This window comes from Strigops habroptila, chromosome 8 (genome assembly GCF_004027225.2).
Source record: "Strigops habroptila isolate Jane chromosome 8, bStrHab1.2.pri, whole genome shotgun sequence".
Lineage (NCBI taxonomy): Eukaryota > Metazoa > Chordata > Aves > Psittaciformes > Psittacidae > Strigops > Strigops habroptila.
Genome location: NC_044284.2, coordinates 47,713,917 through 47,729,334, shown reverse-complemented (window position 1 = coordinate 47,729,334; position 15,418 = coordinate 47,713,917). Strand labels below are relative to the sequence as shown.

At 37.2% G+C, this 15,418-nt stretch overlaps 1 protein-coding gene across 8 annotated transcripts in view; it reads right to left on the bottom strand.

The window, feature by feature from the left end:
- The window catches only part of TTLL7 (tubulin tyrosine ligase like 7), a 71,655-nt gene that overhangs the window by 46,493 nt on the left and 9,744 nt on the right, over positions 1-15,418 (bottom strand). For all 8 annotated transcript variants that reach the window (XR_003992941.1, XR_003992940.1, XM_030496451.1 and 5 more), the window contains 4 exons: positions 5,075-5,251; positions 4,812-4,940; positions 3,934-4,055; positions 3,176-3,243 (listed from right to left, as the gene is read on the bottom strand). Coding sequence is in view for 6 of the 8 variants with exons in the window: in XM_030496451.1 (XP_030352311.1) it covers positions 3,176-3,243; positions 3,934-4,055; positions 4,812-4,940; positions 5,075-5,099 (344 nt within the window). In the remaining 2 variants the exon portion in view is untranslated. The remainder of the gene's footprint in view (positions 1-3,175; positions 3,244-3,933; positions 4,056-4,811; positions 4,941-5,074; positions 5,252-15,418) is intronic.

Here is a 15,418-nt window from a genome sequence, read left to right as displayed (position 1 = left end):
TCATGATTCATGCATATTTTTAAACTACTCTCCATCTGCTATATATTTACAAATGTTATTACCTTGCTAACTGAATAACTTATCTAGTCAGAAATTATCCTATTTAGGCAAAAAGCAATTGTGTCACTTTCCATCCCTCTCCAAATTATTTATCATTTGCATCCTGAAGTGTTATATGATACAGACTTGCCACTTAACTTAGAGGTTTCAATACACATATTCCCTATTCAATGAATATACCTTCAAGGTAATCTAGAAATATTATTTTGTGGCTGCAAGTACATCAATTCTATATGCCTTTTTCTGTCTAAACCACAACACATGCATAACTGGGTAGACTACAGTGGAAGACTTAACCACTGTTTACAAGTACTGGTGCTCACTAAAACTTTCCACAAAAGAATTCAGCTCTGTTCTTTCCCTGCTTGGCCCTATTCAGAGATGGCTTAGTAACATCATCAAGTAGCTTGTGGAATCAAGACCTATTCCACTACAATAGCCCTATTTTCCAGCACATCTGCTATCCACTACTGTGGGTAACCACTTTTTCACTCTGCTGCTCTATCCTTTAGCCTTTGCAGTCCTTACTAGGAGGTCTGAGAATTAAACAGCAAATGATTGTTCTTCCGAGTGCTATTTTAGCTCACAGATGTGGTCAGACTGTGCTCTTGTTTCTCAGAGTGCTTTCTGTGCAAAAGCATCAAAGTTGCCGAACAAAACGTAGGTTACTAAAGACATGATTTGTCAGTCTAATAACACTGGTTCCGCTGCCTAGGTTTCAAGCTCCTCTGACTTTTCAAGTATGAAAGGAGGTTAGCGGGTAGGTTTGGATGAGAACAATTCTTCGTCCATGATCAGTTCACAAATCTTTTAAACATAAACAACAAAGGTGCTGCAAAAAAGACCATCTCACACATGGGTCTATTCTCCTTCCCATTCATCCTGTACATCATCTCCTCCACTTATTGTGTTAATTCTGTAACCATGCTTACCATTCACATGAGAAGATCTCATCTAAGAAACCATTTACAGAAATTAAGATCTAGTTGGCCCTACAATGGCACCTCTGTTCTGATTATTCCCCTTGAAAATGATGCTCGTGCCCCCTTTTGTTCTCAATCACATTCCTGTTCCTATCTGTTCCATTGCTCTTTGTCACTACACTTTCTGTGCTGGGTTGTCTTCTTTCATATTACACTATGTATTACACTGCTTCCTTCTACCCTTGTACATGTGAAAACCACATTGTCCTGTGATCCAGAGCGCCTGGATATTGGCTGTAAGAGGAATTCCTGCAATTCCTCCTGAATAGCATTTGCGTCTCAAGAGTCCAGTAGATTTGTTCTTTCACTGCATTTCCAATAGCTTGCATAAAATGAAGGGTAAGATCAGTATAACAACAAAAGTAAAAGTAAAACAAAAAGGAGTCTACTCTCCACCAATTCTCACCAGTTGTTTCATGAACTCTCAATGGTACAAAACCCAGAGCTATTCAGTAGCAGCAATAGAAAACACTGCATGCAGCAGAAAAGTAAGGAAACAGAATTAGTGTTTCTGCACAATCCTGTTCAAATGAATTTTAAGACAGAACAGCAGCTGCGTGGAACAAAATCCTCCACTCTACAGACAAGAGCCTGCTTCACCACGTATCCCAGCTGACTTATGATTTCACAAGCAGTCTAAAGGAATATCATTTTGATTTTTATAAATTATGAATACTAAGCATTGAATTGTGAGGCTAGAACTACAAAAACCAGACTGATTAAAACCCTGCTATATCTACTAGTACTAAGTGAAGTCACAACATAGATATGTCTGACCCAGAGTTATCATATCAGAGAAATTATTCCCATTTTATCTATAATATGTGCAATCTCCACATGAATACCCTTTAAACTGGGGGTACTGCTATTATCTACTGATATTAAGTGAAGTCACAACATAGACATGTTTGACCCAGAGTTATCGTATCAATTATTCCCATTTTATCTGTAATATGTACAATCTCCACATGAATAGCCTTTAAACCATGTTTAAAACTCAGAATTCAGTAGGTTGAGAGAGGTATAATCAGACAGTATTTGAAAATAATGTGTGCATGATAACAAGAGCCTTTTGTCCATTTTGCACATTTTTTTTAAATCACAGAACTGTAACAATACAGGGGGATGCTACTGCCTACCAAACTGACCAGCGTTCCTTCGTTTCCAAGACCTCTCCAAATCACTGTTTGCGCCTCAATGTGCTACCTCTATGTTTTTACTTAAAGTCTGGAAGGAGGAGTGAAAAGTGCTTGTGTAGTGCGTATTGACACAAGGGAGTTCTGGCCCATATGTAGGACATGTAGACACCATAGCAATGCACATAATATTTGTATTGTAATAGTTGCATACATTCTACATGTTATGTGTCATATTTACAAAACAGAAAAGGAGTGGGGAGAGGGAAGAGATATCACATTAATTACACTAATTAATACATGCAAAGAATTCTGTTCTGGTAACAGGAAATGCAGTGTAGGTAATATTTGGGGCCAAACGATTAAATCTATTAATAATTCCTCTTTAAACTAATTTAGATTAGAAGAATCAAAATATTCACACACACTTAACTCTAACTTTTCCTTATTACCAGGCCATTGAATCATTATTTTGTATTGTTTTCTTACAGGTCTTACAGATTCTCAGCTACCAGTTATTCCACTGGAGTGAGGAAAATTCATAATTAGATAAATGAACCTCTATGACTTATTTCCTATGTAAACAGTAAGATGCTTCAGGTTGTTTTTTTAAATTTGATATACACAAAAATATAGTAATTAATTATTTTAATCAAATAATATCCATCCACATACTAGTTATTTTTTCTGTTCTACCATTACAGGATATATGCCTGGGTATATTATGTATGAAATGTATTGTACATAACTTAAGGCTCTCCTACATTCTGCAATGTGTAGACAGAGAACTGAACATAATCTTCCACTGAAGTCAACTGGAGAGATACAGTCGCCCACTCCAATACTACAGATCCAGGATCAAAGCCAAAGTTATTAAGGAACTTGGGAAGTTATTCTCAGTCCTCTTATAGCCTTTTAGTAAAAATAAACAAAACTTAACTGTACTGCATTAAATACTATGGCTGAAAAACTTCTTAATATTAAAAGAAAGATTACTTAGTCATGTTTCTTGCCAGAAAATCCTTTCTGCAGATCTCTCCCATTCCTGGAAAATGGTTTATTCTCTGAGGAAGGAGAAGAAAAGAAAGTTCGTTGGTACTTTTTAGTTTTCCTGGCATACCTAATACAATCATTTAAAACACTCAACTGCACACTCAAGCAAACATTATTAGTGTTCCACATAAACTATTTATGATAATACCTTATATTATGCTACATATTCTTAGCAATAGAAAAGATGCTATAAGTTGTATTCTCTTCCACCATCACAAGTGTGCATTGATTTCATTTCAGACATGAGACTATCATACTCTTACTCAGAAAGCTACCTAGAAACAAAGAATGCTGTCACAAAGTAATGGTAAATAAAGGAATTATTTATTCACAGAAACTGCAGAGAGAGCTCTGCTTGTTAACGTACTGCTTAAAAGCTTATGAGCAACTTAAAAATGATGTTTTGCATCTTCTTTTAAACTCTGATCTTTCACAACACCCAACTGGCAGACAAAAGCATGAAAGAACAACCTCAAATATTTAAACAGCAGATTCCAAATGGTATGAAGAGATAACTCTAGAAAAGAGAATAGGATTTTAAAATATGTAGCGGTGTAGCCTTACTGCTTGGTGGTATTTTGTGGTGGGGTGTTTTTTTTTCTGTCCATACAAATGTAACTTACCAAAAGTGACACATTACTGAATGTTTCAGAATGAAGCGGTTTCATGAAACATGTCAGAAATCCTGACTACCACTCTACCTGATAGTTCCGAAGCTCAGCAATCTTTTCTTGTTGCACAGCAGAATCACTCCATATAAGATTAGCTGTTTCATCTTCATCACGTGTTTTCACAAATCCCATTTCTCGTATTACTACACGTACTATGGAGAAATCACATACTTAACGAATATTTTGAATCTCTAAAATAGATTTTCAAAATTTAAAATGTCAATTAAGATTTTAAACACTTCCAATATTCAATCCTTTCTCTGAGAACAACGTTAGCATGCAAACTATTATTTATCTCACAGTATTTCCATCAGTCTATTGCAAACCTGTCATTACAACATTATACAGCACCTTGTACTGTGGCTGGAATTGGAGCACAACCACTGATGGGAACTCTAAAGAGCTGCAGTGCATTCCCCAGTCACCTAGTAAAAGTACACTTGCATGGCTTTTTTACTTAATCTTGGCTATCACATATGTTAATTTTAAATTTACAGTGATGACTGTAAGTGTCACTGCAGATAAGGGATGAGAATGCCTCTTCAGTCAAGTTACAAAAGTAAATGCATACCTTATTTTAATATAAAAAAACCAAACAAAAAAAAAGATCTTCCAAACACATACATAATTTGTAATTAGAAGGTTTTCCACAGCCTTCTTGATTACTTAAGTTTTTGCATTTCAAGGCTCTTCTCTGAGTAAAAAATGGGGAGTAATAGCTGCAGTGTTCAAAGCTATCAATTCAATGTCACAAAAAAAGAACAAAGGTTTCTTACAAAAGAAAATCCTTTGGAAATGTCTCACTGTCAGCTTGATGCAAAGTCCATTAATTCACCCCATTAGTTAGTAATTCACTCACGTCAATGGTTATTACTATTAGGAGGAAAACAAAATATGTAGCTTCCTACCAATTTCATATTTTGTGCCAGCGACATTTGCAGTGATGACTCCATTCTTCTTCTTTCTGACTTTTCTTTTAATTGTGCTTTGATAGGGTAGTCCCGAAGTCAAAGCCAGGGGAGCAGTTCTATGGTTATCTGAAAAGTAATGTTGTAACTGTTAACATCTTTATATCTCAAGTAAAAATACAAACATTCACTTTGTTACAACTTAGAGGTACAAGCATACTGAATAATTAACAGACAATATTAAAAATCCAAGACTAACATACCTCTCTCATTAGGCAAGGATGGCATTATAACCTAGAGTAGCGTAGAAGTAGAGCCCAAAATTCTGTCCCAAGTTCTCAGAAAATGATGAAGCTGGAAAAGCTGAATTATTTAAAACTCCAGTCATACCATTTCATTCTCTAGTAGGAGCAAATATTAGTTCTGGAATGGATAGATATCTATGTGGGGAAAAAAAAAAAAAAAAAAATGTGAGAAGCTTTGTTATAGAGGAATCCTGAAAAAATATTAACAGCTGAAAAGTAACTATGGAAATGCTTTTAATAACAAGTCACAAGGAATGTTTCTTTTAAAAGACTGATCAAGTTCTGTTCATATAAAACTTTGTTCACTACAATTCAATTGGGTTTTTTCTAATAAAAATGCTTTTGTAGTATTAATTTTAAAAATTATATTATATTACCTCATTTTCTTATTTTCATTTGTGTATAGGAGATTTTGGGCACGAAAATATGTAACACTGAATTCCATCAATACTGCAAACTTCTATCTCTACAAAGCTCACTGGATTTATGGCAATTTTAAACCATATTTTAATTAAAAATTTAAAATCAGATACACTGTATTGTGTGTTTTCAGGTACCAAATTGGAAATAGATGTAATCAACTTAGTAATCTTCCTCCACTTTTTCATTTTTCAACATTTTTTTAAAGCAGTTGTCCAATAATCACTTGGTAGCACACGGCTGCAGTTTCGTGACCACTCCATGACATGACGGACATAATTTCAAAGACACTTGGAGTTGGCAAGTATCTAAATTGTCAGTTTCTTAAATGAGTAATTGTTTGCTTAAAATGCTATTTTTCATGTCTACACTGATGCAAAATCCCGTTTCTTTTTCTCTATGAATACACTACCGCACGTGAAAATCCCACATTAAAAAGTTGTGTAGGTCCAGCTTAAGCACATAAGAACAATGGGCTAAAATATCAGGGGGGAAAAATCAGGAATGAAATTCTTCTAAACACACTGCTACATGACTTCAGGCATGCAGCACTGTTACAACAAAGTCTGCAAGGAAACAAATGTTGTCTTTGGCAGGCTGCCTCAAACAAATCGACAAGTTTTTGAAACATATACAATATAAGTTACTGATTTTTAAATGCCTTCATTTATTTTCTGCAATTATATGTGTAGCTGAAGTTCCTTACACTAGCTTTAGATTAGTTTACAGATTAGATTAGATCTGATTGCAAGACTTATTTAAAATCACTTTATATAAAGCATGAGGAATTTCTTCTGCTATAAATAGCAGAAAATTACAGTAAAGTCAAATTCAGCCATGACATGATGTGAACATATTTGGCCATAAAATTGTACAAGACGTGCATTAGCAAAATTACCAAAACATTACTGATAAATCCTTATTTTTTATTTGCGTGTTTGCGTGTGTGTACAGACATGTCAGAGAGAGAGAGAGACAATTCTATTGTAGACAAGTTACCCTCTAAGTAAGAAAATACAAAAGGAGACACCTTGATCTGCAAGATCTTATATCCTCTGAAGACAGAACCTTACCTTTAACAGTCCATTAATACAAGAGGATAAAAAGAACAGATATGGTCGTTTGTGATTGTCTTTAATGTACTAGGGACCAAATTTGGCTTTGTAATAAGACAACCCTAAATGCTCCTCATATCCATTTAGTGGAGTGCCACAAATTAAAACTTAGCACTGTCTATTTATCCAGAAAGTAAGAACGGGAGATATTTTATACACAATGTTCCACACCGTGACAGTAACACCCAACCATACCTACTTGCAACATACTTTGCTGAACCAGAACTACCTAAGAAAAATCTCCTCAGACTGAACTAAAACTGGCTGGTCATTTTTACACTTTAATGTTTCAGATGCCATCATCAGAGAAGGTGGCCTGAAGTCCCCTTGCCCGTTGGCCTGCTAGAATTAAACACAGAGATGGGAAAGCAAAGCATTTATCCTCCTTAAAACCAATATGAAGGAAAAGCAGTGCTGGGCACAGTGACTCACTGAATATTGCATGTTATCTGCTTCTCAAGCTAAGAATACCACCAGAGTACAAGACATGTTTAGTTCCTGGGAATAATACTGAAGTACATCTGTTAGCTAATTAAGGACTTCTATGCACATACTCAAACCACTAGCAGTTGTTCCTCCCTTGTACTGGCTAAAAACTTTTAACAAATTTGGAAGAATATCAAGACAACTAGTATTTCCCTGTGAGAAATGCCAGCCCTTTCTAATACAGCATGATTACAAGCTATGATGTGGCAATAAAAAACAAGCAGCTCACAGAGTTTTCATTCAGCTTATAATCACAGAAAAAATACCTGCCCAAAGCTACTATAACACATTCTGAAGGTGGACCATAAAGCTCCAAACTGCGCTACATTGTGGTATTACTATTTTTCTTTACACAGAAACTCTTCCACTCTTTTGAGAACACTCTTTAGAGTTTAAATAGAAAGCATGACACTCAAGGTCCATGACTTCGAACTAGTCAACTTTTTAGCATGAATACATGAGTTAATGGTAAAGATTTATGGTCACCTTTAGAGTATTATATGGGCAATTAGTAATTTGGTCATATGAAAAACAAATTAATTGGACTAACTCTCACAAAAATCTCTGCAAACTGTTCACTGAAGTAACTCTTTTCTTGACAAGATTATGGATGACATAATTTTTATCATGCCAGCTGAAGCATGCACTTCTCTAATGATGTTAAAGCTTGTTACAAAGACACATGCGGTCTATTTGTCAAATCCTGATTTAAACTGAATTCTTCAAAGACAAAAGGGATTATAACTGTACTCTGTATTCAAACTTATTCTAGGATTTTGACTTCTCACAAGCCCTGTCTTATACCAGCAAAGTTAAAATGTATTCTGCCTTAAGCTTGTTTATAATCATTCAAAATTGCTTTACAACTGCTTCGCTTAAGTCACCCGTCTCCAAACAACCTTTTCACTGAATACAAAAACACCAGCAGTTCTAAATTAGTAGTTTTCCAAAATATTTTACATAGGATGCAGTTCTTTCCTTTGTTCCTACTGGAACGATCTCCTTTCCAAAGGGCAAATACAAGTGCAATGAAAACACAGTCTCAGCTTTTCTTCCCACCATGTCAAGTGACAGATGAGAGGTACAGCATCTCATATGGGGGAACACATTACCCAGAGCACTAGCTATGAATTGCAGGCTAAGCCATGGGAGCAATAGAGTTGCTCCTGCTTAGACCTCCATGCTTTGTATGTCCCCAGTGCAGTGCCATGAGTGCAAGAAAACCTAAGACCAGGCTACTGAGGAAGCTGAAATCCTCCAAAGTAATTTGCAACTATTCCTCAGACCACACTTTAGATAAGCAGTTCTCCAACTGGGGGAATAGGTGACCTGGGAGAGACAGGAATACATCTCCAAGAGCAATAAATGAATGGCTGTTGCTGAAGGGAGGAGGGAGCTGGAAGGAGAGGGGTGTACACTGACAGAGCATTGAGATACAACACTGCAATGCCACAGGTCCTGGCAGCCAGGAGCTCCCACACGTCTTTCCTTTTTTGAATTCTATACAGCAGAAATCACCCCAGAGTCACTTCATTCTCTGACCCAGGTCCTCCCCAGGTGCGTTTTTCTAGCTCACACCTTGATTTGTTATCACTGCCCAGCCCCATTCCAGGGTCAGTGCACAGTTGTCTCAAGCATGCTGAAGGAAAAAAAACTTGCAGCACAGCCTGCTTTGCGGGCAGCCTCTGCCAGCCCCACAGAAATCGCCAGTCACAGGGCAAAGCTTATTGCAGGACCCACCAGATCACACAACAATGATTTTTACTTACAAAGATTTTTACTTACAAAAGTAAGCATAACCTATAACCTGCATTCAGCTACAACCGTGTAGACGCATATCTTTATAGTAACCTACCTGAAAGATCCGTTTCAAAGAGATTGCTTTTAAAAACATGGAAAAAAGTATTCTATTTCCAAATTGGGACTGACAGAACTTGCTTAACCTTGGCAACTCAGCCACTCACACAGAACTCACAGAACTCAACTCACACTCACACAGAAAAAAGGATCACAGATCCTGCTGTATATACCATTTCCCTCCTGAAATCGTGATAAACACAAATTGGTGAAGGTTTGTTGCTCACCCACAGTGACTCTGAACAAAAAAGGTTAAACCATAAATAGAGAAAGGCTTGTGAAGAAGAAATGAATGCACCTTCATCAGGTTAGCACATTCTTATACAAATAAGCACTTTTATTCAAAGTGTTCTACGGGGGGGGGGGGGTGCGGGGGGAAGATGAGATGTTTCTTCACTCTTGCCTGGCAAAGGTGTGAGAGAGCCAGCAAGAGAAGTAGACTGCGCACAATCCTATCCTAAAAAGAGACAGAAGAAAACGAAGAAGAAAAGAAGGAGGCTTTGTTCCTCCAGGGACAGCAAGAGGCACTTCCATCTCTCACTGGAGAGGGAAGTGCTGCACACAGACAGGGATCAAAGCAGATGCCCGAGTCCTAAGGGGATCTAAGGGGAAAGACTGAGCAGGGTACAAAGGTGTCCGAGTGAAGAGCAGGGAACAGTGGCTTCACAGTTAATGGAATGATCCATGTTGTAAAAAATTAAAAATTAAGAGTATTTTTTCTGTTCCACAAATGAGGTGTATCGTAAGAGGTTAGTATATTGCCTGAAAAATATTCTTCTGGCCTAGATTATACAAAAGTATTTTCGAACAAATCCATCTCATGTCCTAAGTTATTTGCTCCAAACTGCTCACAAGTGACCTCTGCGTTTCATAATCCTTCAATTCACCTCCTGATGCAGTGTGGAGCTGAAAAGGTTGGGTTTAATCTCTAAATAGGAATTGCATGCCATTAGACCATTGTGTGTTCCCCCCTCTCCCCCAAAGAGTAAACATCCCAGAGAAAAAGGTTGAATTCATCAGATCAAAATAGAGAAGGGGGAGTCAAACTCAAGCTTAAAATAAAGTGATGCAATTTAAGAACCTATTCCAAAGAACACCCAATGAGATTCTTCAAGCTAACTTGGATCATATAGTAACTACGAAACCACTACCATGTACTTCAACAAAAAGAGACTAGATTGCATATGCATATTTAAAATAGATTTCATCTAATAGAATTAAGCATTAAGAAAGGTAGAATCACCTTCTATCAAAATGTCTCATTTCCAAAGCAAGAGACAACACTGTATATCACTCAATGCACTGTTTTCAATGTTAATTTCTACCTTCCTTCTAGCTGTTGTGATGCTACTGGTGACCATGAGCTATGCATGTGCTTACCTTTACATACCAGAACTGGAAACGTGACTTCAGATCACATGCCATGGTACATATGACAAGTCCTCTCAAAGACAACTAACATTTCTTTAAGTGTCTTCCTATTTACATAGGTGAAATGCTACAAAAACTAGATTGTCAGTTTTCTTTTCATTTGCTGCATTCTTTGTGTACAGGTAAGTAATCACTCACCAACAGTGGAATATTTTAGAATAGATTTTAAAACCAGCAGACAGTTTTCCTCTGAGCCCATTAGTGCAATTTACTCAGTGCTGTCAAAATTGTCTGGAAACGCACAGTAGCTGGAAAGAAATCCACAAAGCTCCTGACATAAGGAGCTTTCACTCTGAAATGGAGACACACTGAATATAGAGTTACAGAACTTGGCCGGTGACCACAGGGAGGGAAGGAGAGCATCACGGCACTGTAATCCCCACTCCCTAGCTAGCTGGAAAATTAAAATAACAAAAAATTCACAGAAGCATGAAAAAGAAAGAAGTGAAAATAGTCTTCAGAGCATTGACCTAGCAAACATCTGAGTTCTGTTTTGTTCAGTTTAACCTAGGTTTTTTGCTCCCTTAGATCTTAGAGCGTGAAAGTCTAGATATACAGTAGTGAGGGGTCTGTTATTTATTACAGTTATACAAACAATAATCTCCTGTTGATCTGGAATTAAGCTATAAAATACAGATTCAGAATGAGATTAAGACATCAACAGAAAATATAATACAGAAAAATGCCTTTTTCAGTACCACCCTCAAATACTAAGGTAATAACAAATTAATATAACAAAATAACAAAAATAACAAAGTAATTGAACTGAAGAATTAAAAGCCTTATACCCTTTCACATCCTTCTTTTAAATGTGTCTTGACAAAACATATGTTGATGTGTTCCTGCTACAAGCAAACACAGCCAAGCAGTTTTATTGGAACAATTTGGTAAAAAGTTCTCACTCCTACAGAGAAATTCTAACTACAAAAAACAATCCTCATTTTGAGGCTCAATGTGTCAAAGTGATAAGCTTGTTTTTAAAAGGCTGTCTGTCAGATGGCTTAAAAATGCATACACATTAGGGTTTGGTTCAAAATATTCTGATCTCAAATGAAATCTATTAATTTCAACACCCTTTGCTCTCACCATCAGATGATATGTCTATTCAGCAGTTCTTACAGATAAAGTGAATGTACAGAGTTATCAGATGCTTGGTTTGCTAAACGGACAAGCTTGCTACAAGCTACACAAGAATACAAACAGCATGATTTACACAACACTTTTTTGAATCATGCAGTTCTGTTAAACAATTCTCTGAAGTAGAGAATTCATATGGCCAGCATTTCTAAAACTTCCAAAATTTCTCTGAGCTACCAAACAAACTACCAAAACAACCAAACCAAGCTATGGTAACAGCACTCTACCTCTGAATCCATAATTTACAGTTACTTTAGTGAGAATTTAACCATACAACTGCCATTTCCCATTCAAGATCCCAATCAGTAAAGGACCTAGAATCAGTCTTAGCCTTCTGCAACACAGCTTATACAATAAACATAATTTTACAAAGCCTATTTAGTAATACTGAAAGCATAAACTATCCTGACCCTTCCAGTCTACCTGCGAAACACAATGCAAAGCAGAATCTGCATCACAGTTGAGAACCTGCGTCTTTTGCTGGATAACACAGAAGGTCTATGAAATGGTAAGTATATATCCCTGATTCAGAAAACAGGAAATGTATTAGAAACTGTTAAGGTGGTGGAAGTATCACAACATAAGGAGTTTCACAGGAAATAATCATCTCCTACTCTGGGCACAGAAGCCATTTGTTTCATTTCAGTGTTGTCTTGAAACAATATTGCTTCTTTCTGCATTCATCTATTTTCCAAAATCGAAAATCCTTGGCCAAATTTAAATCGATGTCAAAGCTTTCAAAGCTAAAGATTGATTTTCTCCTTAAAAAATGACCTCCAACATGTCTTTCATAGCAGAGCACACAACGTGACTATCTGTTGGCTCATTCTCACCCTTCAAAAGCCCTTTCTAATGTGATAACATATTTCAGACTGTTAGCAAATTGAGTACTATAGAGTTTCATAGCTATGTTCTGAATGTTGAAAGAGGGCCATCAAAGAAAGTGAGACAGAATTAGACTACAGTAAAAAGGACAATGCTTGAACCTTTTTATTGTCCAGTAAAACAGAGGAAATACATTAATTGACAAGGCAAAGAGCCTGTATGACTTACAAATCAATAATTCATAAATAAAACTCAGGGAACTTTTTAATAAACATCTTTTTTACATTCACAGTTGGAAGGAAAAATATTGACAAAATAGCCCAAACAACCCAAAGTGTAACCATGTTTTTATACAGTAAAATCGTAATTTCAGAAAATATATATCTGCATCACTCACTGCTAAAGAAATATCTACTTTAATGCTCTACTCTCAGCAAAAAGTGTAGACAATGCATAGGTCTCATACTACTGTTCACCACTTCAGTAAGTGTTGATAACACCATAAATCTGTCAGCAAGACAGCATTTCCCTAACTCTAGAACAGAAAGTGTTCCTAGCTCCTGATCACAGTAAGTTCGACTGAACACTGCTGAATGAAAACCCACTTCTACCTACCTCAGCAACCCCAACAACCATTCCACCTTCATTTAAAATAGCATTGGAGTGATCTAGGCATTTTCAGCCTAGAAACATACACAATGTTAGAGTGCGTTGGCCACATCAGCTCTTCAACCAACAGCTGAGTGACATGATGCCTACCACTCACAGGAGGGCTGAGCCCCTGTCACCTCAAATGAAGCACTCCTTTTAAAACAAACAGCTGAAGGACCCTTGTTTGATTTATCTTGAGGACCACAAGTGCAGGAAGCCGTGCTGACTGCCCAACTGCCGCACACTGAGGGGCAAAGCTCTTTGTGGTGAGACAGCCATGGCCACTAATGAGAGAAACTGAGACGATAAAGTGCAGTAATGATTATATGTAATAGCAATATTGAAGTCTGACATTAACGGTGTGGGTTTGGTAGGAGAAAGGGTAAACAAGAGAGGAGAGGAATTGAGTTGTAGCACCTGTAGAAATGTGTCTGCTCTGCTTTTAACATTGCAAAGTGTGCTGTCCATGCTCTTCATTACAGCACGTCAACATACACCAACATGTATTACAGAGTGTTTTAAATCGTGTACAGCACACACTAATCACTGCTGGAATTAAACTATTCCTTTCTTTTTCTATTATTCACTTCTCAAAATATTTCTCTAGCAACAGCTAGAGATCTTAGGGATCTACAAGATAGGACAACTTTAACATTTACATTTATCATAGTGGTCCTAGTATAACAGAAAAAGCACTAATCCTTCAGTGAAGCCGATATATTTGCAATGTTTCATGGTGTTATAAATAGCCCTTGGGGGGAGATTTGCCAAGGATCTTAGGGAAGGGGAAAAAGAAAAACCAACATTAAAAAAAGGGTATCTTTAGAAGGTTCCCCTCAAACATCAAATTCTGCCCCCCCCTTTCCCCTCCTTGCTTCAAGTTGATGGCATTGGCTTGGTAGGAAACCAGCCTCAAGTTCACGGACACAAGAACACAAATATAGTTAAAATAATTTCTACAGACCTCTGTGTATTGCAAGAGCTATACCTTTGCCTCACATGAAGTCTGCCCCATTCTATCTTATATTTTACAGGCCTACAATACATAGATCTATTTCAGCATCTCTAGACACGGACTGCAGTCATCACACACAGCCCACGAGGACTCTGATTGAGGATTACATCATCCTAATTCACATGCTGCCACATAACAATCTTTCCTAGTTTAGCAACAAGGATGACACTCCCACAGCAGCCTGAAATACAAATTGGCAGACATCAGCTTGCAGTTTCAGCACCTGATGTGCAAACATTAAACAAAAATCAGGCCTTGAATAACCTACCAAGTACACTCACAAGAAACATCTATTCAAAACCTTCTTGACCACAAAAGTACAAGAAAGGTGCTCTTACACCATCACCGAATTGTTTATCACATTACACTGACACTTCCAACTATGGATCAATTTGCTCAGCTCAACTGGGAATACTCGCAGGCTTATATATGAGGGCTGGTAGACCTCTCATATTTTAATGACTGTGCCATATACTTCTACTCTGTAAAGAATAAATGACAGTCAGAAATATTCACAGTTGGCCTTAGTTGACCAAGACTACTGCAGCCAACACTCCCTACTAGTAATATTTTACAAACAGCTGATACAGCCAGCCAGAAACTCCAGCAGCTACCAAACATTTCAGCAAAAACATGCTTTCCTCCCCACAACTTAGTATTTGGGGCCCGATGGGGTACCACTGATTTGAAAATCTTTTTTCAAATGAAAACAGGAGAAAATCAGCAGTTTCAAAAGGATGTGAGTCCTCAGAAGCTTCTCTAACTGGAATTGACCCGATTTATTAAAAATCCTTTAAAAGGCTGGATTGGTTCCAAACCCTCTGTGTCATGCTATTTTTATCCATTGTAGGGGATCTAAATGGAGTCACTATCCTCATCAGTAACAAGACGAGACTCCAGTATCCTACTACACGAATATTTTGTGTATATACTGCTCACCTGTAGAGAAATAAAGCATGTAGTCAGAAAGCCTAGAAAAATAACATGACTTCAAAATGAATACTTTGAATACCCCAAACAAGAAAGCTTACATGCATCAGACTTTAGACACACCAGCTTTAATTTTTGCTTAGAAGAACAAAGCATGAGAATTTTCCAGGATATGCTTGAACTCATAGGATCAGAATAATGTACCTTCTGAATGATGGGTACAGCATTACTGATGCAATCCTGTACTATTGAACAGTTCATTTTCTGAGTAATCATGCATTGCCTCTAAGCTACACAGACCATACTGACAATGGCATCATAGCTTTAATGTAGTTTAAAATAACTCCAACATCTGAGGAGATAAATGCCCTAAGCACGCCTATTTGCCTTCATGACTTTAATCACAGCAGCACCTCAGTTCCAAGTTTGGAACAA